Genomic DNA, 26,199 nt, shown 5'->3' on the forward strand with positions numbered 1-26,199 from the left:
AGCACTGATGTTTAATTTCATATGAAAGCACTTAGACACGAATGTCATTTTATTTTCTGTGTTTTGATATAATAATACACTAACTTTAACTGTAACGCCTTGTTGGCATTAATCTGTGGTATCCAAATAAACTTCTCTAATGAGATCATTTGTAGTAACCTTCTAATTCTGGTTCATTTTTTTAAAAAATCCACAGAAAAGCTGATGCTGTTGAAGCTTTTTTTTTTTCTTGATTAAAAATGGCTTAAAGGATAAACAGAGTATTTATAACCTGCGATATATAAAGATATTTGTTTCACAGGATAATTATTAAACAGCATGCCAAACAGGGTCTGTTAAAGAAACTTGCTTTGGCCTTTTTATTGATGAAACAAGTAGCTACATATTACATACATACTTAGATATTATCTAACAAAAAAAACCCTAATGCAGAAATGCAGAAACAGTGCGTGAAAAAGTGAGTACACCCCCGCTTTAGCAGCAGTAACATGAAGTAATCGTCTTCTCTGTAACTTTATCAGTCTCACACATCGTTGTGGAAGAATATTTTTTTCTGGATTTTGTTAATGCATACCTGAACGCTCCTATTTAACAAACTGCCTAAACTTCTTTTACGAGTGTGGAAAAACCACACTAATAATCACCAATAGAATGCTGATTGATGTTTTTAGCAAAAGTTCCAGGTACCAGAAATTTGATTTGCAATTGTTTTGACTTTGTGGGTTTGATGAGACCGGCCCCCGGTCATTTTAAACATTTAAATTCGTCAACATTAACTTATATCATAGGTCTAAATAGAAGGTACACAGAAGAACTATGAGAATGTTTTGAAGCTTGCTTAGTCTTCACCCAAAGCATTAAATCTGCATCGCTCATACCCGAGTCCACATGCTGAGGCAGATGTATCCCATCGCTTAGAGGCAGGCACTGCACGTGAGGGATGAAAGCTGCATTTGTGTCTGTCAGCACATCTCAGGGTAATTGTGGAACAGCCAGGCTGCCCTTCAAGCTGGATGATTAAGATGATCATCTGCATGTTTCTCAGGATTACAGCGAGTGATTAGACACAAGGAGAGGACCAAGAGGCGTGGATCACCTCAACCCCCCCTCTACACACACACGCTTGAGCTACAAAAGGGGCCATCCTGCCACTGCTCTCACTCTAAAAGTCCCAGTGTTGTGTGACTGTGAAGAGGGACGGTCTTTGCCTACTTCACAGTAGACCACTTGGGCTGTGAGGTCTGAGTCCAGTTTGTAACAGAGTCCAGCTACCTTATCTGAGTTTTGGAAAAATAAAAAATGGGCAATTCAAACGGCTGCACCGTGGACGACCTGCAGGCTGTGGAGATGCACCTGTGGTACAAGAAGTTCATGACTGAGTGCCCCTCAGGGCAGCTCACCCTGCACGAGTTCAAGCAGTTCTTCGGGCTGAGAGGTTTGGACCCAGAGGCCAGCGCCTACATTGAGCAGATGTTTCGCACGTTTGACATGAACAAGGTGAGATGAGTCTGGATTTCACCACACATTTAAACACAATCAAAGATGACAGGATGCCTCAAGAATAAAATAGCGATATAACGATTAGAAGCTAATGTAGAAGAATACATCTATGATTCTCTGAAAATGAAACATGAGCAAATAATTTTCTTTAGTTCTCAACACGTGTGTCTAAACAGTGTGTATCTCCATGGGGGATTTATTATAATGTGTCATATGTACATGTTAAATAAAAATATAAGCTTATGTTACCTGCATATTTCCTTTGAACCCAAATTATTACTGTTTCTCTTTTATCTTGTTATTATTTGTGAAAAAAACATTAACTTTTAATTAAAATTAGACACAATTAGAAAAAGTTAATTCTTTAGGCTGGTTTTTGTTGATTTACATATTTGTAATTGATGTTTGGAAGTTCTGATGAATTATTATTTTTTAACTACAGGAGTCATAACATAGTGTATTCACAATAATGAAAAAGGCAGAAAAAGCATAGGATAGTCTTTCTGTAGAAGCTGGAACAAAATATTACCAGTAATTCATCGATTTTTTATTTTTAATGTTAAAAAGGTAAAATAAGACTGAATGCATTAAATATTTTATTTAAAAAAATAGCTGCTTACCACATTTATCTGAACGTTGACTACGCAAAAAGGTATTTCTTTCATAATATGAGAAATTGTAGGAAAATTATCTGTTTTTTACAGATAAGTGTTTGGGATTCCTCATATCTGCGGGTTGAAAATATTATTTTGATATTTCCTGACGGTTACTTTCTGTTAATTGAGATGGTCTGTTCCTTGCTTCTGAAATCTTTAATGTTACATTTAAAATAAACAAATGAGAGAAAAAACTTCTTAAAACATGTCTAGATTAAAAATACTTGTATCATTCAAGGACACGAGTTCTCTAAAATTAACCTCCCTTACAACAAGCTTGAATATATGAATAAACTGCGCATCAGACAGGCTGGTCCAGAGGCTGATGTGGCAACTATAAAGACACAAATATAGTCCAAACATCTGCAGAGAGACTGAAAACTTTATACTGAAAGACACAGCTTACTAAAAAGGTGCAACGTGCACAAATCGATGCAAGCAAAGATAAAAATACCTCTAAGACATTCAAAGAAAACACCAATACATGCAAAACAACCACAAAGACGCCATTAAACTACAGAGACACACAAAAAACAGAAGCAAAATCAACAGAAACAGAAACAAAACAGATGATGTCATACCTGGATTTGTGGTTTCAGTGTAGGGTGCATAATCTACCTGTCCTACCCAGTGTGAATGTGAGGCACCAACATATCTAGGAAATTCCTGCCTGTTTGGAAAACCCATGTGGGGAAAAAAAAACAATTTAACAGAAAGACTTTAAATACCAAAATATATTAGACTTGCAAACGCATGTTCTAAGTATAGGGAGAGTGTGTCCCCTGTATCCCCTTTGATCCCCAGTTTAATTGAGAGCATCTTTGAGGTAGCAGTGGGGTCATGGCAGGATGTCTGTCTGAGGAGCTGCATGCTATATTTAGCCCCCCACCCTGCTCAGCTTACAAAAAATGCCACGGTAATCTCTGAATGATTTAGACAGTGAGATTATCTGTGAATGCATGCTTTGATGCTGAGATTGTTTAGACGCAGACAGGAGATAATCCTCCGTCCTGGCGTGCTTCACTTCCCCTTGGATTGTTTTTGGAGCTGGGGATCTACTTCAGCTGAGGGATGATGCATTTGTTTAGTGATTATAATGAATATAAAACATGGATGGTCGTGGTTGACACTTTGATTCTGCAGGACGGCTACATAGACTTCATGGAGTACGTGGCCGCTCTGAGTCTGGTGATGCGGGGAAAGATGGAGCACAAGCTGCGCTGGTATTTCAAACTGTATGATGTGGATGGGAACGGCTGCATTGACCGCCACGAGCTTCTGAACATCATCAAGGTACAGTCATTCCATCGTGCACCAGCCACACTGCATGTCTGAATATTTGTTTTAGCCTCTAATCTGGCAAACATACTGATTTTCCTCATCTTCTCCCAGGCCATCCGTGCAATCAATGGAAATGAAAATCAGGAAACATCTGCGGAGGAGTTCACTAACCGAGTGTTTGACAGGATTGATATAAATGGAGATGGTGAGTGTGCGCTGGCACAGTACGGAGAAAAGGGTTTAGGACAAAATAGATCATGGGTGGACAGAGATTAGACATTCACTCTCAAAACAAAACATAAGAGACTAAACCTGATGATTTTTTTTTTACTGGTTTAAAGTAGCTTTCTAATATCTATCAATACACATTTATAATGAATAAAAACAGGAAGTATAATGTTGCTCAGTTAGATGTATACAAAGTACTGAAACAGTAGACGTATACTACTTATAGTAGTTCTTATCACATAGAGTATACTTAGGAATATAAATGATATCTACATGGTTCATCATGTACTGAAATGAACCATAGCCAAAGACCACCGCAACCTATATTTGTTTACAATTTGAGAAAGTACTAACAGTTCAGTTTTACTCTGTTATTATTATTATTATTATATTATTACTACTACAGGTGAAACTACTGTCATACTTAAAGGTACTTTTATAGCAAATCTGAGCTAAAAGGCCACCATTAGAAATAAAAATATGCTCTTAAAGGTACAGTCGGTCATTTTTTGAGGTTATTTAATAGGAAATCTCAATGTTTGAAACACTCCACCTTAAAACTTGTCGCTTTTAGCTTTCTCTCTTCATGCCAGCTTTCCTCTGATTCACTGCCTTCCACAAACTTGCGCTCAGACCGTATGAGAAATATCTACAGTAGCCCTGACAAGTCAAACACACTGCAGCTTAACACGAAAACACAAGCAGATAGAAAAATCCTGCAAAAGACAAAAAAAATATACAATAAAATAAAATAAAAGCTAATAAAACACAATGCAAGTGATGTGATGAATAGCTACAGTAAACAACTCGTAGCAAACATATGAACGATGTGATTAAAAACACAGTTACCTGCATCTCATTTTCCTTCACAACACAGATGGATTCTGTGCTTTCTTTAATCGTCTCATTGCAATCGCATGCTTTGGTTTCTGCTGTCACTTCTGCAACTGTTGTTGCAGGTTCAGTGTGTTTGACCTCTCAGGGCCACCATAAATATCTGCTCCCTTTGACAACAGAGTAGAAAAATTGCCTTAAACTGAGCATTTAGAGCGGTCCGAAGTCTGAACTTAGTGGTACATACACTGACCCCATATTTAATATGAGCATCCACCAATAGATAGGTCCATTTTAACTGTTGGGTTTTATATATTTAAAGACCCATTTAGGAACAAGGTTGCAAACTATCTTAAGTTATAAATACTGTAATAAGTGGTTCTACTTCATGCTGTAAGCTTGCCTCTGTATGATTAATAGCTATGTAGAAAATTTTTGCAAGTTTAGAAGTTAAATGAGGATTTATAATTGCAAAATAGGTTATAGAATACGAGTGAAATGAGTCCAGAAACCTTCGTAAGCTTATGTGTCTGTCTAGCTGGGTGTGGGTGTTTTAGTGTATGAATGTGTTCTCCATAACTGTGAGATTAAAGGGATGCAAACAAACAAAATAATGACATAAATAAAATGAAAATATTCACCAAATCAAAATTTAAACTTGGAAGTGTTAAACGTGTTTTTGGAATCTCAAACGTTTCTAAAAACACGTTTATTGCCTTTGTAGTTGCAAGCTACCAATGATAATAATTTAAAAGAAAATAGCTGGAGGAAAGTTAGTGACATTTACTGACATTTTCCATTGTTTACTTAATATCACGGCACCAGTAATATTAAAATATCATATCAATATATCAAACTGTCTGTTATGAACGTGACTTTGTTGCAGGGAGAAATGACAAATTAGCCGAAAACCCACTCAAATCTGACCAAAAACAACATGTGTCTCTTCCAACAGGGGAGCTTTCCCTGGAGGAGTTTGTGGCAGGCGCTCGCAGCGATGAAGACTTCATGGAGGTGATGATGAAGAGTCTGGATCTCGCCCACATCGTGGCCATGATCCACAACCGGAGGCGAAGTGTTTAGGATCCGTCCCTTCCGATTACCTCATCCTCATTCACGATTTGACCTGAGTGTCTCAGTCAGTCGGGTCATTTTATAGACTGAGATTTCTATTAAGATTGAATCCGCTTTAATATGATTCCAGTGTGTCTTGGAGACTGACACATATCTTATGTTTGATCTCTAAAGGAGTGACACATATGCACTTTAAATGGGATGACTCAGTCAGCCTTTGCAGACTGCTCATTGTCCTTGTTTAATGATGGCGATCGCTCCCAAGGCCACCTCGGCATGAGGGATGATCTCTCAGACGGTCCACTTACCCTCAGACACCCTGAGGCATAAAGGAGGGAGATAGTGGAGTAGCAGAGTGGCAATTACATACACTCGACTAGGCTTTCCAAATCTTTTTTTCTTTATATATTTCTGAGTTCCTCTGCACCAAATTACTCAAATCTCTATTTACCCGCTCTTGCCTGGGGGGGTTTACAGGAGGGAGCTATGACACTGCAGTGTGCTCAACATCCATGCTAATTTGATTAAGTCAGTGGCTGTAAAACAGGAGCAGGTGGGAGATGTGGCAGTGAAAAAACAGTTATCAAATGTTTACCTTTTATATACATTTGTAACTTTATTATTATTATTTTTTAATCTTTTGAAAACAAAAGTTTAAGTTGGAGCGAAACGCAGGCTTGTGGTTTTGCAGCTTTTCTCTCTGTGTGTGGGAGTTTCTTTGGCTGAATGGTTTGCTTTTTTTATTCAGCATTGATGCAGATTAGTTTTGTTATGTTTGTTGGCTATGCTCATCTTGTGCCTTCTGTTGGAAGACTACAGAATGTGTTTGAGTTCAGCTTTTGCTTATTTGTACACTAAAAATAAACAATAAAAAAAACAACACACACACTTTGTCTACTTTTCATGTTTTGAAGATTTACCAGGAACAAATTATCCCAGAAATAATCTTACTAATTTAACAGGTAGAAATTGCAGTTACAGTCAAACTGGGTGTTGGACGTAGTTTTACACCAACAACCATGTTCAAAGCCACTTAAACCACATTTCTTCCCCAGTTTGAGCTTCAGCAGGTCACCTGGCTGATTAGATATTAGCGTTAACAAGCAGATGAACAGGTGTACCTAATAAAGTTGGTGAGTGAATATTTATAACTATGTGATATTCTTACAGCTTAGCAGTTTGTGGGTATGATAATATCAGCCTGGAGACATAGTACTGCATATCTGCTTTTGTTCTTTATCTTCTCACTGATCTATTTAGAGAGTCCTCCAACTACTTTAAAGACTCGCATATTTTTAGTATTTTTCTGATCTTTGCTCTTTCAACCTCAAATTACTGTAAATCCTGGAGCAGAATTTAGGGGATGTTTTTAGACATCATCTTTCATAAACACTTATAAATTGTATTAACAATATGCCCTGACCTTAGTACGCTCATACAACAGATTAAAAACACATTACTGACATAAAATCCCGCCTTTGAGCAAGGACGATGACTCACCTGCATGGTGCCAGGATCACTTTGCATCAGTGCTTCTACAGCTGCACACCAGTTTTGTTTTTCCTTTTTCTTATTTAAATCGTAACAAACAGAGTATGTACTAATTTCTTTGTTATACTAAAGCCTAAACTAGATGTTTGCAATATGCTAAAAAATTAAATAAATCTCTAGTATATTTGTTATGAACACACTGAAAATGTAACCACAAAAATAAACCAAAATAAAGTTTCAAGTTACAAAGATTTATTTTCTACAAATACAAACATTTAAACGAGGAGCTCATTTATCAACCACAAGGGGGCAGCGAAATAATTGGATTAATTTCCTCCTGGAGCTTCTTGTGTTTCCAAATACTTGTCCTTAGGTGAGTTCTTGCAGAAACAAATGTGCCTTTGTCTGACTGTCACTGCGTGTCATCTCTCTGTTAATGCACTGGAGGCTCACAGAAAGTCGTACAAATACTTGACAATATCAAAGTTCACCGTCCTGGAAGATAAATCACACAAAGCAGATTTTCAGTGAAAAAAAAAAAAAAAAAAAGGAAAACTGTAAAAGGTCAGTTCACTTGAATAATTCAGTCAGTCTCATTCATGTGCATTAAAAGGATGAGCGTGCATGCACACACACGCACAGACCTGGATATGGCGCAGATGAAGTCCAGAGAAACGGCACATTTGTACTTCGGGGCGTCGAGCTGGTCGTCATGACTGACCTGAGCCAGCAGCTGCAGGGTCACCAGCGAAGAAATCTAAACGGGGACAGAGGAAAACCAAAATGAGTCTCTGCTCCACTTCTTAAAACGCAGCTTCTCCACTTTGAAGCAGAGCCATTAAATGATGGTAGCCAGTCACACAGATATGGGGCGAGCCTAATTGCCTAAAAACATTTCATGCTTGGGTCCATAGATAGGTCTGTGTTTAGCTGCCTTTGACCATATGGCTAGGAAACTGTTTAAACTTAAAAAAAAAAAAAAAAAAATCAGGCTTGATTTAACATGAAACACTGCACTGTTACACACAGGAAACAAAAAAATCCTTTACCATCCTTTTGTTATAACAGTGTACATTCCTGTTCAGTGGCTTATCAGGCAAATTGGAAAAAAGTGTGAAATTATTTTCTATATTGGGTCGTACCCTGAGGCCAACTCAGGGTACGAAACTACACTTCAGGACTAAATGAGGGGAAACAGACTATTGCAGAGCTCTGACATAACAAGGTGGTGGTGTTTAAACAAGTTAAGGAGAGAAATATTATCAGATCTCTTAGGAGATGGATTCTTTTTGGATAAGTTATCTTAGTGCACACACAGTTCAGTGGAAATGAAAACACGAACTCTTTAATTCAAATTCAAATTATTTGTTCCATACCACATTATAGAATCATTTAAACACAACAGATGAACAACAACACATGACAAAATAGCGCCATTATTTGTTTAATAAAAATTAAGCCAGGAATAGGAATTAAGAGGATGAGCAGCAGCCAGCTGCTAATCAGATGTGCTCAGTAAATGTGGGCACCTCCATAAAAGCAGAAGTTTTGGCAGCCTTCAGGTCTCAAGCATTCAAATGTGTCAGCACAGTGCCAAGGAGGAAAAATGTCAACTATGTCCCGCTTGCGTACCTACTGACGTTGTTGTCAAATGTCATCTTTATGGGGAACGAGCTAAAAAAGCAACAGTGGCTGCCCATCAATCTGGGAAGGGTTTTAATACCATTCCCAAAAAGTCCAAAATCCATCATTAAGAAATATTATCCACAACTGTTAAAGATTCAAGACAGCTGCCAATCCTCTCAGGGGTCTGAATTTTTAGTGAAAGTTGGCACAAACAGCAACTCTCGACTGCTTTAAACCAGACTGACCTGTGAGAAGATGCTCGCTGTCGGGGCGACTCTGCTGTCCACCACACTGTAAAAGATGGCAAGCAAGCGGTCCAGAGGGAAGGGCTTTGGACCCAGAAGGTGATTACTTGTCTAGAAGACAGACAGATCAATATAAACATTGTGTTACATGTTTCCAAATGAAATCAACGAAGATGTAAGAGTTATGTCAGAATAATCACCTTTTCATTTTTCTTCAGGAAGTTTGTTTTTCTTATTTTACCATGGTGCTGTTGAGCAGAAACAGAAGATGTGATTCATTTGATTCATTCACAAAACCATGACTTAGGGGAGAAGGTTAAGAAAACAAAAAATCCCCCCCCAAAAAGCTTAATAAATGTATTTTTCTCCCAAAGATGAGCATATTTGGGATATTCATTCTCACTAACACAGCCAAGAATAAAGAAAAAAAGAACTTTTGACTCACTGCAAACTTTGTACTTATGCTGACCTCATTATAAGAATTTTTTGCATTACAGTGTATACATGGCTGAACATAAAAAAAGTATTATTATTATATTCCTTTACCTTTAAAAAGAAGCGTTTATCTGTGCGTGCAGGGTTGTAGGAAGCCAGATAGGCAGCAATCAACAGGAACTTGGAGTAATAAGGCAATTCAACATGAGTGTGAGCTGATAAACCTTTCAGAAGACAAAATAAATGCAATAAGTCCACGTCGTCATATTCTTTCCTGCACTAAAATTCTGTTTTCTTGCATAGAAGAAAAGAATTTAAGCGTAAGTGACCAGTGTTTCAGTTTGACATCTGCTCTGTAATCGAAATCAGTGCAAATACCTCGCAAGGCTCCGGCCTCCTTCTCCTCCATTTGCTGCATTTGCTCCCACTGCAGACTAAGCAGAGGACAGAGAATACACATGGATGATGAGGCTAAAAAAAAACCCCCCATTAATAGTCTAAAAAGCAGCGCATAGCAAAATAATGCAAAAAGTTCAGACCTGGACACCTCTCGAAGGTAAACCGTCTGCATGGCTTTTTTCAAATGTGGCTCAATGTGTTTCCACAGCTTGTGGGTGTCAGTCTCTTTCACTAAACACACAGCATAATTACAAACACCATCAGAAAGTGGTGGAAAAACAGCAGGAAAACCTCAAAAACATTTGTAGAAACAAAGCAATTAAAGCAGCACAGATCAATATTTTAACCAGCTGAGAATGAACACTCGGCTCAGCTATTTCACAGATTTCCTTCAAGCTTTTTGGGTATTTTTTTATGTGCTGACAGTCTCCAAACTCTACTCTCATAACACTCATTTCCAATCACAGCGGGCGCCCAGAGAGAAGCCGAAGCATCAAACGGACAAACATCCACATACTGTTTTCACAACAGACCCAAAAAGAGACAAGATAGGATTTCTAAATGTCAAATTCATTTTAGTGTCTGGAATATGAGGAGCCTCTGAAGCTACAGTATATCAGAAATGTGGAGCTACCCCACAGGGTTTGAAAGCAGGGACTGTGATTTACCCGCGTGGGCTTCTTGTTTTTGTCTTCGAAGCTTGTTGAAGACAACATGAAGTAGCTTGAAAATTACCATCATTGAATCAAAGAAAATAAACACAAAGACAGTTATGGCACAAAGGGGAGCCTTCACAACATCGCTCATAACATACACTCAGGAAATATACACCCAGTGGCCTCTTTACTGGGTACAACTGTACAAGTGAAGGCAGCCCAAAGCAATACAAAAGTTTTGCTCTATTATTTTTATTTTTAAGGCAACATTGTTAGATCTGAGTGTTTACATCATCTGAATACATGTTTTTGGTTGGTTAGAGGCAGAATTCCAGGTCTGCAAAGTCATAGTTTCACATTATACTGGGAAGTAATTTGTATTATAAAATTTTAACAATTTTATTTCCAAAGATAAAGACACACTTGAGTTAAAATAGGACAGTAAACTATTTTTGACTATAAAGAATCAGTGGTTACCAGGTGATCACATTGAACTTTTCACATTTGGCGACCAATCGGAAATAGTTGCAGTGACCAAGTGGTTGCAGCATGCAGCAAGTCAGGCTCTGGTTGACCACTTTTAGATTGCAAGGTGATCTGGACTGGACTGGCTGTGATCACTCTCAGACATATTGGCAAAGGGTTGTAAAAAAAACTGCCTTCTAATTTAATATGTAGACAGACTGCCAACACACTGCAATTTGACTCTATCTACTCCGATGAGCGCAACTTGCCTGTGATGCGTCTCTTAGAAATAGGAGGCTAATCTCAATAGAAAACAACTTAGGTGCCAACTGATTGTATTCAGGTTATATTCCTATATTAAAGCAAGATTGTCCAGCACCTTTGTCATTCTGCAGTTAAATCACCATCCTGCAGCAGCTGTATGAGGTTTTGGCTGGACTCTGAGTGTAACTAGTTTGAATTTCTGTAGAATGAGAGTTTCTGTCTCCACAGACGGAAAAAGCTTTGCAACAGATTTGAGATCTGGGCCAATTTATCACAGTTAATCACAGATTAAATGCAATTTCCAGCTTGACCTCATTCAGTCTCAAACTGATAGCAGTCTGACTCTGTCTTATTGCTGTTTTATCTCCATCTTGAGGCCCCAAAGTCTCTCTCAAGATGGCATTTGACTGCAAGTTGTCACAAAAGCAATGATTAGTAGCATTAGGTCTGTTTCTGGCCACTGTAAATGTCACATCTATATCTAAAAGCTAATGATCCGCAGTGTCTGCTGGATGTGTAAGTATTCTGCAATTACAGTTTCCATGATAACTTTATACAGGTAGTGTGCGTTTTAGTGTGTTCTTTTCAGATGAATGAAAAGACCTCCTCACAATTACCTTTCCCTTCTGCCAAAGGCTCACAGAACTTTGAAAAGTTCAGGGCAGCCTAGTAGAAAAGAACAGAAGAAAATGAGAAAACAGGTGGAAGAATTAAAAATAATCAATGCAACAACTTGTTAATGTGTGTTTCTGACCAGGTGTCGCAGCTCTCTGAGGTCTCGACAGACAGAGTAGAAGACTCCCAGCAGGATGTTGATGTACGCAGAGTAAAACCCAGCTGAATATGAAGAATGCACGTTCTGGGACAAAATCTGTTGCAGCTCACCTACAAATGGTTTAAGGAACAAGAAATAAAGCTTCTCCAAAAACCAGCCAAGTCTCACAATATAAAGTAAAATGATTCATTCACACGCCAAGTGCTGAATTTATACAGTGGTTCTTAAGAACGCAACATTTTTCCCCAGAGTCGCTGCCTGGAGTGTGAGAACAGTATCACAGGTACAAATGTCACAGCTCACGCTGCATATGCTGACCGTGCGTCATCAATACACAGCGTGTTGTGAGTTGCTCGTGACACTGGCTGCCGTAGCATGTGTGAGGAGGATTATATACTTTTACTGTAGTCAGGGAAATGCAGCAGAAGCGGCTCAAAGCAGCCTGTGTTTGGTCTGAACTTGTCCCAGGCGATTTCACTGAGCAAGATGACGGTAACGTTGTCCCCAACCTGAAGAACAGATGTATGTAGTTAGGATCAGGGAGCTCAGAGAGATGAAGACTCTGAGAACTTCACAGTTACAGACCTCTTTCCTCAGTTGATTCATGTGTTTTATATATTTAGATGTTTAGCTTTGTTTGCTTGATTAAGTTCTTACTGGACATGTTGACTAAACAAAACAAATGAACGCATTTTTGATTATGCAGAAACAATAAACACTCACAGGTTTCAGCTTTTCAAATGTGAACATTTTGTAGGTTTTTTTCTTACGTGTGATGTGAAACTGAATATAGTTCTGTTTTTCCTTAAAGAGAACAATATTTTATAAGCATATAATAAAAGACCTTCTGAATTTGAGTCTCTAAATATATGGGAAAATTTAAAAGAAATAATTCACTTTAAAGCTAAAGCAGCCACAACACAGGAAGAAGTACTGCACCTACGAATGGCATACACAACAGTTCAGATCCTCTACTCTGAAAACATCAATTCATTTTCTGCTGTTTATCCAGTTGTGAGTCTTAGGAGCAACAGTCTAAGCATAGATACCAGACCTCCCACTACCTCCAGCTCTTCTAAAGGTACATCTGAACTTTCTGAAAGTCTGCCAAGGATGTCCTGAGTGTACGCGAGGGTCTTCTCCAGTAGGCCATGTCATATACACCTCACCTAGGAGACGTCCTAGGCATATGCCTCCTCCTATATCATAATTAAATACTGTAAATAAGGAATCCCATCTCCATCAGGGTGCGACAGAGGTAGGACTACAGAGGATATGTTAGAAAGACAGCACAGTGGTAGTGTGGTTAGGGCTGTCCCTTCAAGCATCTTCAAGCCTCACTATGACTGCTTGGGTTTCCTCATTGTATGCAAAATTTATCCTGCAGTTCATTTTATTTGTTTACTTAGATTCCCTTTAAGGCCTAAGATTTATTATTAAAGTCAATTTGTAAGCATGCAGGTGCATATCATACCATTCACGGTAATACCGGTATAATGTTGGGCAATGATAAGAAAATGAAATATCGCGATAGAATATGGGTAAAACGCGCATGCACAGTGCCTTTGTTTTCATACGCACATGGCGGAAAAAGCATGGCGGCGGCGACGGAGAATGAAATGAATGAAGAATGAAAGCGGACCGTTGAATGAAACGGATGAACCAGAATTGTTTTTAAAAAAATTCTGCAACTTCAGTGGTGTGGAACTGGTTTGGCTTTCGTCCGTCAGATACACAACAAAACACTACTTTTGGTAGAGCATGCTAGTGGACCGTCGTTATTACCGTGTTTTTTGTTAAATACGGCTCACTTAAAATCAATCCTTTGATTTTTCTGAAAATCGACAGTGCCCTTTATAATCCCGTGTGCCTTATGTATGAATTCTGGTTGTGTTTACTGACCTTGAAACAATTTCATGTGGTACATGGCGCTCAAAAATCTGTCAAATGTTTCAGTACGACTTTGCTAAGCTATGAACCCGCAGCGCTTGATGGATTGTCGGAGCATTACGGCTATCGTAGGCAGGAGCCTCGTGGAGTGATGCGTACTGTGCTTCAACATAATATTACTGTATTGTGTGTGTTTAACCTCTTTTTAAGTTTTGTGGATATTATACATGGTTATGCTGAGGATGGGTCGGCCAGTTTCCACTGGAAATGCCTTTTGGGTAAACTGACAACAAGGAATTTGCATTTGCACTGTTAAATTTTTATATAACTTTAATGCACATTAAAAACAGCTGCTTGTTTAAGTGAAAATACATTGATTTTTTTTTTTTTTGCACTAATAAAGTTGTGGAGTTGTAAAGTATTTTGTCTAGTATCAATTATATCGTCAGTTATATCATTATCGCAAATTTTCAAATGTATATCGTGATAAATATTTTTGGTCATATCGCCCTGCTCTTATACCTACAAACACCACCTGCAGTTAAGCATACTTAATTTAAACACACACAGTGGCTTTAATACTGCAGATGCCTATAAACAAGAGATGACAACATAATTTGCTATTAATTCTAAAAGTCTGCTGCATCATTGAAACATGCATATATATAATGTGCAGAGATAAAAGGGATCTGTGAACATCAATAAAATATGTCCACTGTGACCACCACTGTTACCTAATGCAAGAAATAGCCTTAATCGCTATAACTTCTATGTGTTTAGACACAAGACCATTAATCTAGAGTTGAAGCACTTCTTGAATGTTTATCGGGGTTTGGCATGGTAGTGGTTTTTGGTCTGGGTACTTCAGCTTCCTTCTCTTTTTCTTTTAGCCCTGTGATGGGCTGCTAACCTTCTCAAGTTATAACCTGCCTGTTTTGAAAAACGGGATGGGCTCCAGCCACTCTGTCACCCTGAACTGGTTAAGCAGTTCAGAAAAAGGATGCATGGACGATAGACAGAAACTGGAAAACTGCACCAGTCACCTTTTTTTCTTGTGTAGGAAATATAGGAAAAGTTAAGCCAGATTATTTTCTGCATGTCAGTAACACACACACATTTTACGTCTTTCCTGTTAATGTTTTATTACATTTTTTCCCGAAGTTTAGAGATGAAACAACTCCTCATCATCCTCCCGTCCTCCACGTAAGTGTAAATCTGCATCCTAATTATCACTTCAAAATCCAGTGTGGCAGCACTGAAGCAGCAAGCCATTAAAAAGACAGGTTCCTCTTAACGCTCACAATCCGCCGTTAAGCACTTAGCTTTCATTGGGATGAAACACAAATAATCACATAAGTCTTTTTACTTTTGGTGTTTTTAATTAAAATGCTGTGAGTGGTTGCCATCCTTCCTTCCTTAATAGCATTAAAAAGCACCACACACTCAGCTCAAGGTCATCCGTTACAAATGAGGCTCCTCCAGTCCCCTCTTCATCATCCGCACAGAGCAACAACAATAAAGCAACTCACTTTATAGATAACACAAAGAGCATGCAGCACTTTCTCACCAGCTCCTGAAGACGCAGGAGAGCAGAGAGGAGACTGGCATCAGTATCTCTCAGAAGCTCGGCTTTCTCCATTACCTACAAATTACACAGTTAATGTTAATTTGATCTCATTTTATCGCATTTATAATACAGGCAGTGAACGGATGTTTTATCAGAGAGCATTACTGATTAAACCCACTCCTGTTCTGACTGAAAATTACACTTGTTTTCTCCAGGCTGATGCATCTGCAGCTTTGTTTAGCATCTATTTGCACTTGTTATCACTACTAATCATATCATCACACAAACATTCAGGTGACACATGCGAGGAATAAATAATCTGACATGCCATGGGATTAGGGATAATCTCGTATGCCAAGTGAGGAGTGGTTGTGTGTAAAGTGCACGGCACTCACAATGTATCGCGTCTGTTTGGCAGGAGACTGGGAGCACTGCTGTCTGTAGACACGGACAAAGTCAGACAGGGAGGGACTGCGGGGGAGAAGAGAGGCGGCATCGCAGCCAAAGAAGGACAGCAGCACTTGTTCAAACAGCAACGCAATAGAAACACACTCGACGCAGCTCACTGTGACGTGAGGAAGCTGCAGAGAGAAGGAAAAGGAAGCATGAAAGAGAATCAGTCTGATGTCTGTGGAGATGATACACATCTTCACACTGTGTTGACTTAATCTTCTGACTGCACTGGACCCTAAATATGTACAAATTACATAATTTTGTGTTACCTATTGAAAGCAAGGACAAGTTATATAAACAGTGGGTTCATTAGAGAGATAACTTTGAATATCTTGAGGTCCAACTTAAGAGGTCACTCCTTGTTTTCCCCAGGACTTTATAGCCAAATGACTAGGGATGGGTATTGTTTAGGTTTTATCCGATACCGGTGCCAAACCGGTACTTTTGAAACGGTGCCGGTGCTTAAACGGTGCTTAAACCGGTGCTTAAAGAATGGAGAACACAAAATTAGTCCAAAAACCTCTCATGTTCAGCTGTTTTTTTGTAAAAAGATAACAATGTTAGCCTTTTCTGCAGCTATAGGGGATTTATGGCATCACTCTTGGCTGGAAGCAGTGCTTAATCAATGGAAAAAAGACAAACTTTGTCCAAAAACCTCTCATGTTCAGCTGTTTCCGTCTTTTTCTTTGGTCATTTTAGCCTTTTTGGCCAGGGTGAATGGAGCATCTGCCATCAAACAAGAAGACAGCCGTATGTAGCTATGATGATGTTTGCTAGTTCACCTTACATGCATTAATTTAATAACGTGGTTAGCCTACTCAACAAATTACACACGAACAACATGAAGCTACTCATGCAGAGAAGAACGGCTGCTGCTGCCATCATTTCTGCTACACTGGCAGGGCTAGGGGCCAGGACTCTCCTCTTCGTGTTTTTGGGGGATGTTGCTAACTCCGGGTCCGATAACAGGCAACCCACCCGCAGTAGATGTGCTCGGTGTGAGGTCTCACAGCAAGCTATCAAATACGGCGCATTTCTCGGCTTTTAAAAAAAACGCTATGCGTCGCCAGGTGTTTCATCGGATTTGAGGTGTTACCTCCTTTGACAGTATCACAGTATCAGCTTAAAGCACTTGTTGCAGGCTGCTGAGTTTGCATATTTTGCTGTGAAGTACAGCCAGACTTTTGACCGCTTTGCCTTGGTTATTTTTAATCTGTAGCTCTGCTCTAAAAGAACGTACGTACCTGGCCCCGCCTACTATCCTCGGAAACGTAAAATGATTGGCTAGAATCTAAAGTGTATCACAGCTCAGGGAAAAAAAGCACCAAAATAAAGCACCGAAATGTGCGCTGCTTTTCGGTCTGGTTACTACCGTTTATGTCAGAACCGGTGCCATGATGGCACCGGATACCGGTACCCATCCCTACATATGGATTCATCTATAATAAACAAAATCATAATCAGGGATTAATCTGCATTAAAGGCTGCAGCCCTAGTTGGCAATTAAATTTTCACATTGTGAGAAACCACCCGATGGGAGTAAAACATTATTCAGAAACTGCAGGAACCAAAAAGATCAAGAACAAGTGATTTAAGAAACAATAGTCCTAAGAAGGCTATAAATTCTCCGTATTTGAATTTATTTATTTTTTTAAAAAAAGAAGAAGACTTCCATGTTGTCAAGTCACATTTTTGTGGCTATGCGAGATATGATCATTAATGGAGTATCATTAAACTGTAAAACAAAGCATGCTATGAGTTTTACATTTGCCAGACATCTCTTTGAAGGTGGTGAGGGTTTCTTGGAAGTCCAGGTCTGATCCAGAGTAACATACGCTTTACCCCACATTTATTTTGCTGCGATATGGACACCCTCAGTGGCACAGGATAGCATGCTGGCATGCACCACAGTTCAGGTTGTCTCCTTTAAATGTTTAACATCAGGCTCTGCACAAAATTACAGTAGAACTCACTGCAGATGAAACGGGTCTCTCTTGTAAATGAGACGCTGAGTCTCAATGGGACTATCTAGATATTTGGATATTAAAAATATTTGGATATTTAAAAAAAAAATAGCTGCTTTCTAAGAAAGAGACTTCTTTGGTAGCCATTACCCATCTATACTGAGTGCATTGGCATAAAGTATGTGTGCAAAGAGAGAAAAACATCTGAAGGTCTTTGATCTTTAAATTTAATTAATACAAGAATGCTAGCAGTAAAATTGTTGCTTTTCTTTAATGTTTTTTCCCAGTGATTTTAAGGGAAAAATGCACCTTACACACACTCAAACTATGCAAAGATTTGTGTTCTTGTGTGATTTTGTACTTTCAGTAAAACTAAGTATTTTCAAGGACTCTTTAAGTGATTGAATAAAGAAAAAGTTCATAATAACACAAGTGTCAACTTTTTATTAAAGTTATAAAGGCTTAAAGGAGTCCATAAGTCAAATTTTTCTAACTCAAGTAACTGCCAGTGCAATAATATTTAGCTGTCCATCCTTTATCGCACTTTTACCTGCCATGTATGAGGGGAATTAAGAGTGAAGTTAGTTTTTATTTTATGGTTTTAAATACAGGGCCCTGTAGCATGAACACATAAGAACATTATTCAGAACGTTCACTAAATAGCAGATATCTCCCTCACCTCCAGCTCCTTCATCAAAACGTGCATCACGTGGCTTTTCCCTGAGGCTCGATGACCGTAAATGAGGATTGAAGGGTAGCTGTACTGGTGCGGCTGGAAGAACAAAATTCAGCATCTTTACACTCAGTAGAACTGTCTCACTCGATCAAGACCACTATCCACTTAAACCTTCTATCAGCTTTCATCAGCACATCGCAAAGTAATAACAGCCAAGCTCTGATATGATTAAACCCAGTGTTAATGTCAGTAATCAGCCATAGTGCTAACAGCTCATAGACTCAGCTTACTTAACGAATCTATTTAAAACCCTGAGTGAGATCAAATGACAAGTAATTAATTTTTATAACAAGGATAAAATAAATTGCATATCTATTAATGATTTTAATCCAAGACAGACATCAATTACTGGTACTAAACTGTCCAAAGCTTCATATCTACATTTTATAATCTAAGATAAACATTTTGAACAATGAATTTTAAAGGGAAATCTCATCAGATGATCCAAATATGTCGACATATTTACTAAATTACACTGGATAACACAAATAATGCAAAACTTAACCCTAGAAATAAGAAAATGACATTGAGCTACTGAGATATTGAGATTTAAGGTTTAGGAAAATGACTTTTATTTTTCCTATACTTTTTTTTATAAAAACAAAAAATATAATAGTAATAATAATAATAATACAAGAAAATTGTAAAAGAGTGAAAATGGTCTTTAATGCATCATATATCAGTAATAAAACTTTTTAAATCAAACACATAAAACACTGAGTTTTTAGGACGTTAAAAACTGAATTAGCATGTGTCTCTGCGTCTTTTAATGTGGCATACTTTAAAACATTAAACGGAGATGAGTGGAGACTTCTTACCTGCCCCATCAGCGACAGCAACATTTCAGCCTGGACCTCTCTGCAGGGCAACTTCTCTGCTACCCCCTTCAACCTCTCCTCATCGTATCCCGGGTGCTGCAACAGCGCCGTCATGCTACCACCACACCGTTTATGTAGGTGAGCTCAGCAGAGTTCTGCTAAAAACAACTGACTGACGTTAGCTTCAGCTCGTCCAACTCCAACCAGACGACGAATGAACTCCGTTGTTCAGACAAAAAAAATGAGTCAAAGGAGTAATATCATCAAAAATTATGTGCTGTAAAAACCATAGGGTGCTGAGGAAACATTCATGCCGGTAAATAAAATGTCTTTAAGACTTAAAATGCGAAGAAGTCTTCAGTTAAAGTCCGAAACACCTTAAACTCAGTCAAGACCACTTGCTGGAGTTTCGCGCGCGCCTTCAGATTGCGTCACATGCTGTCATTCGGTAGCAGCGAATCACAAGTGAGACACGAATTCTGGGTAATGTAGTTTTGGGAGTGAAACAAGCACATTAGAAATTCACTGCGGATTCAAGATAACTATTTGCGATATTTCCCAATAAACGTGGATCAAAGCAAGTCTTACATACTGCAACATATTTAATTGTGCTTTCACACACTTATAAACATACATTCTAGTAATCTATGGGTAACATCTGATGTAATCTGGTACATTGCAGTGTACTGGTAGTACACTAACATAACCAAAAACAGAAGAAGGTATAGTCATCATAATATTAAAAGTATATATTATTTCAATTTGATGCTTTTTTAAAAATGTTATTTCTTTCTCTCTAGCTAATCACTCACTCAGATACATAATCTTCAGCTACATTCTTATCCACTCATCCATCCATATGGAATACAAAAAAAATCATTTTATATATCAATGTAATGCTTAATGTAATATCCATCCATCCATCCATCCGCTTATCCTTTTCAGGGTCGCGGGGGGCGCTGGAGCCTATCCCAGCTGTCATAGGGCGAAAGGCAGGGTACACCCTGGACAGGTCGCCAGTCTGTCACAGGGCTAACACATAGGGACAGACAACCATTCACACTCACATTCACTCGCACATTTACACCTAGTGGCAATTTGGATTATCCAATTAACCTATCCCCACAAGTTGCATGTCTTTGGACGGTGGGAGGAAGCCGGAGTAATGTAATATTATAATATAATATTTTTAATATTTTTAGCAAAATAATGATGAAAAAGACGTAATATCCTGCACGTTTCGTTCTTGATGTGAGATTATCATTATTATTTTTCTTGTTATTTATTTATTTTTGCCAGTTGCAAGAAATACATATAATAAATCGTTGTTGTAGCCTACTGATCTAGTCTTTGTGCTCAAAAAGCTTAATATCACAGACCAGAAAATGGGCTACAGTTTAAAGAATGTACCAGTCTAGGTAAAACATTAGAGAAAAGACCCTGCATCTTGGCATTTGATTATCAATATTTGAATAGCAGATGCGTTTATATCCACTAATTTCCATACAATTATTGTCGCAGTGATCAGGCGTAAAATCGCTTCGCTCTAGAAGAAAAAAAAAAATCAGTGTCTGTTTAAGATTTCGCGGGTGACTGTACGTCAGAGTGGGATTAAGGGATGTGGGTTGGCCCTGTAATATCCGAGGCTATCCTCCAACTCTAATTCAATAGGAGCTCAGCTGCGCTGTCGGTCTGTCGGCGTCGAGAACGGGCTGACCATTTCAGGGAGAGCCGTGCACACAGCTGAGACGGTTTATCGGAACAGCGGACACGATTCAGGCAGAGACATTTTAACATAACCTACACATGAAGGCAAATATGGAAGAAATCCCCTAAATTTTGGATTCCCAGAGCTCGTCTTTTTTTCTCCCTGGAGCGCATGTCTTGATTCTGCCGACTAATGAGTGAAAAGCAAAAAGAAATCAAACACCGACCTTGCCACGGATGAGAGCGTAGTGATGCTGTGATAACTGTGACTGAACAGACAGTAGGGGAAAAAAATCCGCGAGCAGCGACAGGGAGAAGTTGTGCGGGATATTGTGGTCAGATGAGGCAGATGTTAGTTTGCTGAGGAGGTTGATAGATCCCGAGGACCGCGCAGACCACCCTCACATTATGGTCCCCGGGGCCCCCAGCACGACCACCACCATGCTCCCCGCATCCGAGGCTGCCAAGATCTACCAGACCAACTACGTGCGCAACTCCCGCGCCATCGGCGTCCTATGGGCCATCTTCACCATCCTCTTCGCCATCGTCAACGTGGTGTGCTTCATCCAGCCGTACTGGATCGGGGATGGCGTGGATACGCCGCAGGCGGGCTACTTCGGTCTGTTCCACTACTGCATTGGAAACGGGCTGTCCCGGGACTTGACCTGTCAGGGCAGCTTCACCGAGTTCAGCAGCATCCCCTCCGGTGCGTTCAAAGCTGCCTCCTTCTTCATCGGCATGTCCATGGCGCTGGTGCTCACCTGCATCACCTGCTTCGCGCTCTTCTTCTTCTGTAGCACCGGCACCGTGTACAAGATCTGCGGCTGGATGCAGCTGGCTGCAGGTAAGAGGCATGACTACAGGTGGAAGTTTGGAAAGATGGCTTGTAGGGGAGCTCTGGGGGTGAGTGAGAAGAGTCCAGTGAGCAAAATGTTATAACCTAAAACTGTTTAAAGGCACAGATATTACCCTCATCTCCCAGTCAGGGTGTGGACTTGTATAGTTTTTGGCACAAAACATCTGTATATTGTTTTAAGGCACCAACAAATTCAGAGGTTGGAGTGCTTTTTCACTTCAAAAACAACAGCAAAAACATGTAGTTTACATCAAATTACATATGTAAATTAGTTGACCCTGAACTGTAAAACAGAAAAAAAAATTATCACAATGTGCAACAGGTTAAGCCACTGAGCCCAAATTGAGTAGATTTTGTCTGATGAGACCTTTTGTCAGAGACTCTCTCTGGTTAATAAAGCCCTTGTAAAACATTATATAACTGTCTGTGGTGTAGGTGGGCTGGCAACAGCCTTGGAGTGACCAAATCTTCAGCTCCAAACATTGTACTAAACCCTCAAGAATGAAATAATGAAGGCATGCTAATATTTTCATTTTGCTTTCAGAGAACTCATTCCCCCTGAACCTGAAGCTGTGAATGAACTCTCTTCATACACAGACAGCGATTTTAAGTACAAAAATACAGATGGAAGATTTTAATACAAGCTTATATCTTCTTAGTTTCTTCCACTTCAATTCAATATATCGTTGATTTTATAACTTCTCAGTGTTTCCTGTGGTGTGCTTAAACATAAACTGGAAAACGCAAATTCTTCTTTTGCTCATTTAATGACACAGGGAAGGTTTTATCTTCAATCCCAGCCAGGACGTTAAATAATAAGAAAACAAAAACTCACACAAAGAAATGTAATGATGTATAGTACTGAGTGAGCTGTTTCCTCCCGCCTTTAATTATTTTTTAGTTCTTCTCCTTTTTGCAGAGAGTTCCATCCAAAACAAACTATTTCTGTACATACAGGAGCAGAGAGTTTAATAGTGAAATCGTTTCTTATTTTACCCCTTTCATTTATCACAGATGTGTTTTCTGTACATTTTATTGTTTTTCTGTTTTCTGTTTATTTGGATCCCTTTTAGATTTATATCTCCCAAGAGTCCTTATTAAAGTCACAATAGAATACAAGCAGGATACAGCTGTGGCTCAGAGGGTATGTTGATGACTCAATCCCTGACTCTTCCAGCCCGCATGTAGACGTATCCTTGGGCAAGATACTGAACCCTAATACATCCGTGTCTATGAATGTTAGAAAGCGCTTAGAGTGAAGGATGAGACATGTAGCAGAGTGTAGTAGAGAGTAGAAAGACACTCTATAAGTACCACTCCATTTACCATCCTACATACAAACACCACCTCCTACACCCGGTGCAAAAATACTGCACACATACCAAGTGTTTTAAAATAAAGTATTTTTCATGTACATGTGAATGAGAAACATTTACTCCAGTGAAGCATGTACCCCGTGGCCATTTTTCCCTCCCATGCCAACTTTAGGCCAAGAGACAATAAAGCAAGAATCAAGCGTTATTACTATAGTTATCTTATGATTTGTTCACAGCTTGCTGACACTGATTTGTGATAACAGTAAGAGATTTTATTTATATGACACCTTTTAAAACACATTTACAAATTTACATTGTTGGGATAGGCCTGGCAGAACCCTGGCTGGGTATCTCAGGCTGTATCCTTCCATATAAGGTGTCAGAAGATCTGAGATACACTTAGTTTGTGAGCCCACAGTGGGCTTTAAAACCCATCAATCAAATCTTAAAATCAATCATCAAATGAAAAGGTAACTACTGAAGAGAAGCTAAAACATGACTGATGTGCTCTCTGGCTGCTGCATTTTGGACAAGCTGTAGTTTTGTGTAGATGTCTTTGTGTATAAGGACTTAATAACGGTCTACAAGAGAAAACAGAGCATGACTGGACAACTGAACTGATATTCATATTCCAATTGAGGTGGCTGTCAAGATATGACACCCTGGTTTTTACAGTGTTGGCCCAAAGAGCCCAGATGTGCTGTAATACTTCTGTTAGCAGCATTGTGGCCAATTAATGAAGCGCTTACTGAAAGTCCATTTTAGTTTAGACAATTTTAAATGTGTGGGCTTATCAAAGGGCAGCATGTCTTTGGACTGCAGCTTCCTCCCTCAGTCCAAATGCATACTTCTAAGGTTAATTGGTGATTCTATTGTTTTCTGTGTGATGGGCCTGTGACTGGTGACCTGTCTAGCTACCCCATGGCACTTAGCTAAATAAGCAGCTAAGGAAATAGATGGTCTATTCCTACCTTGTTCATTTTCTGAAAGCATTTAAGATGATTTACTGAGTTCTTCTTAAGAAGAACGTTTCTCTGACATTGTACTAGGGAGTTGGCAGATTAAACACTGGCTAATGTCCAATCTGACTGCTTCTGGACATTTGCATTCTTATGCGAACCTCAGCTAGGATGTCTGGAAAAGTTCAGGGCTGCAGTGTATTTTTGAAATGAACATTCACCAAGGACAGCATCGAAAGAAACAGCAGAGGTATAAGAGCCGTGTAAACTGAGCTTCGAGAGTGGTAGTCTGTAGGCGCTATACACTGAGCCTTACAGGCTCGTGTCTACAGCTGTGTGCTGTCACCTTTGAGCGGTGCTAAAAGTATGTCGAACCACTGGTAATGTGGGCTACTGCTGTTCATGTTTGCTGGTCTACTATGTTAACCTCTGCTGTGGAAAAGACAGCAGTCCTCTACAGAGAACTTCTTCATTAAAAGCAATTAAAGCTTTCCACTGCATGCATGCTTTCTATCTACATTTTCCTCTTTGTGATAAACCTTCCTGTCACCAACTTTTCAACTGGTCTATGTGAACCTGGAATCTTTGAGATTAGGTTCATGCTTTTGGGTTTTTGGAGAAATGCAAATAAAGTGCATCTCCTTAGGCTCTGTTGGTTGAAGGTTTCTTGAATATTGTCATGTCCATATTGCTTGAGATTTGTCCACCATAATGGATGCTACACAACTGCCGAACGTCAGGGAGAAATGTGCATACCCTGACTGGTTGGGTTTCTGGGGGCTGCTCGTTGCCAGAAACAGAGTGCTGCACCACAAACCTCCTTGTGATTGATTTGGTCACTAGCAGATTGCCTGTTGTATGCATGGAGGACGCTGACTTGCTAAATACTAACCGAGGGGCTGTAAGATTTGGAAAAGTGTGACTCAAACCTCAAACAGAGAACTCTTTTGTTTTCTGTCACACTTTGCAGACAACTTCCATTAGTCCATGAAAACTACCAACAACTGCACCAATATGCTAGCGATCAAAGCAATCGAAAGGAGGTTTTGAACAACCACTCGCACGATACACATTTCTTTCTAGTGAAAAATCCAGTTTCCAGATGGTTGTGGACCAGTTTTCTAGACCTGTGTGTCACTGATGCCCCATTCACATGACCCTGGATTATCATACTTCCAAAATGGGGAATAAGTTAGCAGTTTCATGGCTGCAGTACCTCAAAAGCTAACAAGCTAAGTAAATGGGTAATAACACAGGACCATAAATCCTGTTCTAGACCACAGTTCACCAGGTACTGTGATTTTACCTGATCTTTTAACCAAGTTTACTAGATCCGTGTCACACAGTGTGGCTTGCAATAATTTTAGTGCTGATTATTGCTGAAGTCTCACATTAGTTGATCTTATTTCATATTCATCTAAGGATTGTCACAGACCCAGAAAGCAGACTTAGAAAGGAGTTTATGCCTTTCAAGTGTTTATTTATAAGTTGGTGAAAAAGTAAAGAGAGACAGCGTTAATAATACCTCAGTTTGGGTGACTATAGCTCAGAAGGTAGAGCAGGTCCTCTGTTAATTGGAAGGTTGGTGGTTCCATTCTCTTATGCTCCAGTCTACATTCCAAACATCCTTGGCCAAGATAACAGATGATTCACTAGGGCATGTGACTGGTAACTGAAAACAGAAGAGGGACCAGGGTTAACAGGTGAATAGGAACACTAATCACCGGTAACAGGGTTGTCACAAGCTCCATTTGGCAATCTGACCAGGAACTGAGGCAACCTTAAATACCCACACATGATGACTGAATCTAGGACGGGTGTGGAAAGGACAACCAGATAGGAGACTCTGCCCACACCTAATGCCAACCCCACCTCTTCACCTGTGACTAAATAGCAGAATTAAAACACAAGCACAGATCCTCAATCTGGTGCACCACAACACTCACCGTTAATCAGTCACATCATGAGTCAACCTCTGACAGTTTAGGCGAGTGTAGCCTCGAG

The 26,199-nt window shown here is 39.4% G+C and overlaps 3 protein-coding genes across 3 annotated transcripts in view; 2 read left to right on the plus strand and 1 right to left on the minus strand.

The window, feature by feature from the left end:
- The first annotated feature begins 1,138 nt into the window (after positions 1-1,138).
- Positions 1,139-6,365, plus strand: guca1aa (guanylate cyclase activator 1Aa). Its single transcript, XM_080886100.1, has 4 exons — positions 1,139-1,497; positions 3,300-3,449; positions 3,549-3,642; positions 5,455-6,365. The coding sequence occupies exons 1-4, from the start codon at positions 1,300-1,302 to the stop codon at positions 5,580-5,582; spliced, it is 570 nt and encodes a 189-aa protein (XP_080742226.1). The 5' UTR covers positions 1,139-1,299; the 3' UTR covers positions 5,583-6,365.
- A 934-nt stretch (positions 6,366-7,299) lies between these two features.
- Positions 7,300-19,782, minus strand: orc5 (origin recognition complex, subunit 5). Its single transcript, XM_080886537.1, has 14 exons — positions 19,358-19,782; positions 18,483-18,575; positions 15,782-15,967; positions 15,387-15,461; positions 12,327-12,438; positions 11,909-12,039; positions 11,772-11,820; positions 9,910-10,000; positions 9,749-9,804; positions 9,482-9,594; positions 9,136-9,183; positions 8,936-9,046; positions 7,709-7,821; positions 7,300-7,559 (listed from the first exon to the last, which is right to left on the minus strand). Exons 1-14 carry the CDS (start codon positions 19,469-19,471, stop codon positions 7,514-7,516), a joined length of 1,338 nt encoding a protein of 445 aa, XP_080742663.1. The 5' UTR covers positions 19,472-19,782; the 3' UTR covers positions 7,300-7,513.
- A 1,260-nt stretch (positions 19,783-21,042) lies between these two features.
- Positions 21,043-26,199, plus strand: part of lhfpl3 (LHFPL tetraspan subfamily member 3) — a 66,542-nt gene continuing 61,385 nt past the window's right edge. Inside the window, exon 1 of the mRNA XM_080887930.1 lies at positions 21,043-21,908. Within this exon, the coding sequence (XP_080744056.1) occupies positions 21,473-21,908 (436 nt within the window). The 5' untranslated portion in view covers positions 21,043-21,472. The remainder of the gene's footprint in view (positions 21,909-26,199) is intronic.

The sequence above is a fragment of the Rhamphochromis sp. 'chilingali' genome (assembly GCF_963969265.1).
Source record: "Rhamphochromis sp. 'chilingali' genome assembly, chromosome: 7".
NCBI lineage: Eukaryota > Metazoa > Chordata > Actinopteri > Cichliformes > Cichlidae > Rhamphochromis > Rhamphochromis sp. 'chilingali'.

What these genes read in the sequence shown, in the direction of transcription:
- guca1aa (XM_080886100.1), top strand. Translation starts at nt 1,300, where the DNA reads ATGGGCAATTCAAACGGCTGCACCGTGGACGACCTGCAGGCTGTGGAG. An exon ending in AGCTTCTGAACATCATCAAG is followed by an intron (nt 3,450 to 3,548) that starts GTACAGTCATTC and finishes ATCTTCTCCCAG; the next exon opens with GCCATCCGTGCAATCAATGG. An exon ending in GATTGATATAAATGGAGATG is followed by an intron (nt 3,643 to 5,454) that starts GTGAGTGTGCGC and finishes CTCTTCCAACAG; the next exon opens with GGGAGCTTTCCCTGGAGGAG.
- orc5 (XM_080886537.1), bottom strand. Translation starts at nt 19,471, where the DNA reads ATGACGGCGCTGTTGCAGCACCCGGGATACGATGAGGAGAGGTTGAAG. An exon ending in GGAGGCCGGAGCCTTGCGAG is followed by an intron (nt 9,595 to 9,748) that starts GTATTTGCACTG and finishes GTCTTCTGAAAG; the next exon opens with GTTTATCAGCTCACACTCAT. An exon ending in TCCTGAAGAAAAATGAAAAG is followed by an intron (nt 9,047 to 9,135) that starts GTGATTATTCTG and finishes TCTGTCTTCTAG; the next exon opens with ACAAGTAATCACCTTCTGGG.